Source organism: Momordica charantia, assembly GCF_013281855.1.
Source record: "Momordica charantia cultivar OHB3-1 chromosome 1 unlocalized genomic scaffold, Mcharantia_2.0 BLBB01000001.1, whole genome shotgun sequence".
NCBI lineage: Eukaryota > Viridiplantae > Streptophyta > Magnoliopsida > Cucurbitales > Cucurbitaceae > Momordica > Momordica charantia.
Window position 1 is genome coordinate 23,428,174 of NW_028275157.1, and position 5,116 is coordinate 23,433,289.

Below are 5,116 nucleotides of genomic sequence, written 5' to 3' on the forward strand. Positions count from 1 at the left end.
GATATCTTATGTAAAGTGGGCCCCATCGAGCCAAGTGATGTGACCAAGATTTCGTGGTTCAAACGGCGGGCACAAAATGGCCACGTGGGTGCGGCGTGACGCCTAAGAGGTCCAAACGCAAGTTCCTCCCGTAAAAACAACATTACATCAGGAAATTTATTATCAAAATCGAATTTTATTCACGATCTTTTAATTGAAAATATACATTTTAATACCAACAAAAATAAAAAAGATAAAAGGTGGGTTGAAACATGCAATACTTCCCTGCCCCTATTTAATTTCCTGTCTCTGCAAAATTGTCTACGAAATTTTGTGTCAATTGGGACGAGGATTCTCCATGAAAATTTTCTCAGGTTCTTTTTTTAATTATTTTTCAATAAATAAATATTTTTTAAGAAATTTTTCTTAATTTCTAAAATCTAATTCTCTAATATATAATATTATTATTTTTTTAGGATAATATAATTATTTTTGTTCCCAATCTCCACATTTAGGTGGTGGGAAAAATTTTTGTCCATCCCCATCTCGCAGGACGGCTTCATGGAAAAAATGAAGACATTTTAGATGATGGTCTAATTTAGTATTATCCGCATTCAAATATGCTTAACTATAAAATTGTGCCATAAATTAGTGATGATAACATAACTTATACGTTAGTGATTAGGTTAAAAAAAGAAATATAGTATGAGAATGGCAATCCCCAACTCCCAAGTGCCTTTTGCACAAAACAACCACGTGGTGTTGTGTAAGATGTCTGAAGTGGACCTCTCTTTCATCACCGCCCCACTCTATTTATACCTCATTTTCTCTCCCTTTCCCCTCCAAATACCCCCCCTCTCTAAATTCTTCATTTAATTCCTCTTTCTTCCCTTCAAATTTCTAGTCACTGAGTCTTAAAGCCTCGCCCATGGCGGCTTCTCCACTGCCACCTCCCAACTCCACTTGCTGGGGCTTCTCCCAATCTCACTCTCAATCCCAATTTCAGTTCCCCTCTTCTTCTTCCTCTTATTCTTCATCAATCTGTAATTGGAAGAGGCAGCGCCCCAATAATCATAAACGCAGCATTATTATTCAGTCTGCGCTTCACTCTCCCTCTGTTCTTCATTTCCCCAATCAGAATTACCACAACAAATTGAGCAGTCTCAGAGAAGACCAAGATAAACCCATTAAAGACCCTAATTGGAATTTCTTTCAGAAAGCTGCGGCTATGGCCTTCGACGTGGTCGAATCCGCCTTAATTTCCAAAGAACTCCAGCATCCACTTCCCAAAACCGCCGACCCACGAGTTCAGATCTCCGGCAATTTCGCTCCCGTCCCGGAGCACCCGGTGAAGCACAACCTTACGGTCGCCGGAACCATTCCCGACTGCATTAACGGCGTCTACCTCCGCAACGGGGCCAACCCGCTCTTCGAGCCCACCGCCGGACACCACCTGTTCGACGGCGACGGCATGGTCCACGCCGTCACCATCAATGGCGGCTCCGCCAGTTACGCCTGCCGCTTCACCGAGACACACCGGCTGGTTCAGGAGCGGGAGCTCGGCCGGCCGGTGTTCCCGAAGGCGATCGGGGAGCTCCACGGGCACTCGGGGATTGGGCGGCTGCTTCTGTTCTACGGGCGGGGGCTGTTCGGGCTGGTGGACCACAAGAATGGAACCGGAGTGGCGAACGCCGGTCTGGTTTTCTTCAACGACCGGCTTCTGGCGATGTCAGAAGACGATCTGCCGTACCACGTGCGAATCACGCCGTCAGGTGACCTCAAAACCGTAGGCCGTTACGATTTCAACAACCAGCTGAATTCCAACTCCACGATGATCGCGCACCCGAAAGTGGACCCCGTTTCCAGAGAGCTCTACGCGCTCAGCTACGACGTCGTTCACAAGCCCTACCTCAAGTACTTCCGATTCTCCCCGGACGGAACCAAGTCGCCGGACGTCGAAATCCCCCTCCAAACTCCGACCATGATGCACGATTTCGCCATCACCGAGAATTTCGTCGTCATCCCCGACCAGCAGGTGGTGTTCAAGCTTGGAGAAATGGTGAAGGGCGGCTCCCCGGTGATCTACGACAAGGACAAGAAATCCCGCTTCGGAATACTCCCCAAGAATGCCTCCGATGCGTCCGGCATAATCTGGGTGGAGTCGCCGGAGACGTTCTGCTTCCATCTGTGGAATGCCTGGGAGGAGCCGGCGACGGAGGAGGTGGTGGTGATCGGGTCGTGCATGACGCCGGCGGACTCGATTTTCAACGAGTGCGACGAGAATTTGAAGAGCGTGTTGTCGGAGATCCGGCTGAATTTGCGGACGGGGAAGTCGACGCGGCGGGCGATCATGGCGGAGGAGGAGCAGGTGAATCTAGAAGCCGGGATGGTGAACAGAAACCGGCTCGGGCGGAGGACCCGATTCGCGTACCTGGCGATTGCGGAGCCGTGGCCCAAGGTTTCGGGGTTCGCGAAGGTGGATCTGGCCACAGGGCAGGTAAAAAAGCACATTTACGGAGACAGAAAATACGGCGGCGAGCCGTTTTTTTTACCGAGGGATCCGAATTCGGCGGCGGAGGACGACGGGTACATTCTGGCGTTTGTCCACGACGAGAGGACGTGGAAATCGGAGCTGCAGATTGTGAACGCCATGGATTTGAAGGTGGAAGCCACCGTGAAATTGCCGTCCAGAGTCCCGTATGGATTTCATGGCACATTCGTGGACTCCGACGACCTCCAAAATCAAGCTTGATTGATCGGTTGATTTTGATTAATTAAATAAATCTCTGGAAGGTGAGGGATTTGTTTGCTAAATTAATTGAAAAACAGAGAGCGATTAGCGACGGAGAAATTACCAGAGGGATGGCTTACAAACAGGTCCCCGGAATCTCTCCTCTCGCATTAAAAACTCAACCACCTTCATCTTCTTCTTCGTTTTTTTTTTTCTTTTTAATTTTAAAAAAGTGTGATTCGACTGTTGAGTGAGTGGGATTTTAAATTTGAGGGAAACCGAGCTTGTAGCTTTTGGACAGTATCCGTAGATTTCGAGCTCAGCTGGGTTTCTGATTCTGTTTCTGTTCTTGTTCGTCTTCTCAGCTACATCATCTGTAAAAGAAATATATATAATAATATATTATTTTATCCTATTTATTTACTTTCCTCAATTGCTGCTGATTTGGATTTTTTTCCCCTTACGGAGAAGATAACATTAATGTAATGCAATAGAAGAGAAGGTATACTGTAATGTAACGACTTTTTCGGAGTGCGTCTGGTGGGGCCCACCTCATGCTAAGGATTATGCCTCTTTAGGTAAATTTGGTACATTGAATTAGGACTAATTAATAACATAATTAATAAACTGGAGTATTTTTTTTTTACCCAGTAAATAAAAAAAAAAAAAAGGTTAGAAAAACAGAGTTGATGAGTAATTTTGAGTCATAATTTCAATTCCATGCTTGGAAAACAAAGGGCCACAAAAGTCATCATGACTTTCAAAAAGGTTACTAACTTTTGGTTTTAACTGCTCCAAATTGCATGACCAGAAAAAAAAAACATTAAAAAAGCACCCCACATTAATAATTTGTTTTCTTTGACAGTTTTAAGCGAATTTTATTTTTATTGTTTTATTTATAATTTCATTATTGATGGAATTTAACCATGTTCATCTAAAATATTTCCATCATAATTATGAAGAAGCTGAATTGATTTTGAGTAGCGTGAAATCTTACAAGTCAATGTAAAATATTTTATCTTGTCATCATGCAAAATTAGTGTGTGCGCTTATTTCATATGATTTTAAAAAACTTGAACAAAAAACAAATGAATAAAAGATCATAAATAATAAATAATGGTGGAACAAGAAAACAAAAGTTAGAAAGACAAAATTGAATCGTATCCAAGTTAGCTGGGACATAGGGCAATTCAATCAAAAGCGATAAATTTAAATTTTGTTTTCATTTAATTGTATTATTAGAAGAATGAAAACGACGGTAGTAAGAAAATTCGTAGTCTTATCCAAGTCAATTAAAAAAAATAAGATGAAATAATAATTTACCGAACATTAAATGTTAGCCATAAGTTAGGATTCAAATTTGGAACGAAAAATAGTGGTTTAGGTTTTAGCTTATATAAATCTCAATTTGGAGGGGACAAATAACAATCCCACTTGCCCTTTGTCGTAGGTTGTCCAAAAAGCCTATAAAAATCTATCCTTTTTCTTTTTCGGACTTTTGACTGTCGGAGCCAAAGAAAAATAATAAATAAAAAATCGATTTCTTTTAACACGATTTCTCACTTGTCGTTTCATATTTCCACTCAAGAAACTGAAACACGAAGACAAAGACCCACTCAAATATTCACCAAAAGAAAAGAAAAAAAGATGAAAAAAATGAAAAAATTCCACCGACCCATTTCCACCAATTCCAATTTTTGCAATTTTCCACTTGATTTGACGGTGAAGTCATTAGTTTGTTTGTTGAACAAAGGGCAATTATTTAAAAGAACAGAAAAAAAAAAAAAACATAAAACCCAAATAAGAAATTTTTTGTTTTTTATTTAAAGAAAATTAAGCCTAGTGAATTGAGCCATTGTGAGTAAAAAGCCAACGTTCGACTCCATCCCATAGGTTAACGAATAAAAATAAAAAAAAATAAAATGGGAGGAGGTGACTGAGTTATAAATTATAATATAAAAAATGCACAAGAATGAAAACAGGCTTTTTGCTTGCAGGAAATTGGAAAGGCAAGTATTGGCGGTGAGCTGTTCTGTCCATTGCCATTCTTCCAAAAAATTTTGGTACCACGTAAATGTGAATGCATCATTAGTTGTTATTAAAAATGTTAAAAAGACGTAATTGGACTTTGTAATTTCGTTATATTAATAATTTAGTTTTTAAACTTTACTTTGTGATTGTCGATATCAAAATATGCAAAGAGTCGAGGAGCATCATATACAACGCTCGAACAAAGTTGGAAGCGAGAGATCTGTAAAAATAGGTAGAGCACTCCAACGCTCAAGTTAGTTCTAAATACGAGTTGAGCATATTAACTTCAAATAGATTTTCATACCTAATTGAGTGGAATGAATTTGTATTTTATAGGGGATGAGTGGATAGTTACTCATCCCATCAACGGTAGGA

At 41.0% G+C, this 5,116-nt stretch overlaps 1 protein-coding gene across 1 annotated transcript; it reads left to right on the forward strand.

Moving 5' to 3' along the window:
• Positions 1–802: 802 nt before the first annotated feature.
• On the forward strand, positions 803–3,129 carry LOC148213466 (9-cis-epoxycarotenoid dioxygenase NCED2, chloroplastic-like). The gene has a single exon (XM_088125919.1). The coding sequence runs from the start codon at positions 908–910 to the stop codon at positions 2,729–2,731; it is 1,824 nt and encodes a 607-aa protein (XP_087982045.1). The 5' UTR covers positions 803–907; the 3' UTR covers positions 2,732–3,129.
• The last annotated feature ends 1,987 nt before the right edge of the window (positions 3,130–5,116 follow it).

Coding starts and splice junctions, on each gene's coding strand:
- LOC148213466 (XM_088125919.1), top strand. CDS start 908: ATGGCGGCTTCTCCACTGCCACCTCCCAACTCCACTTGCTGGGGCTTC.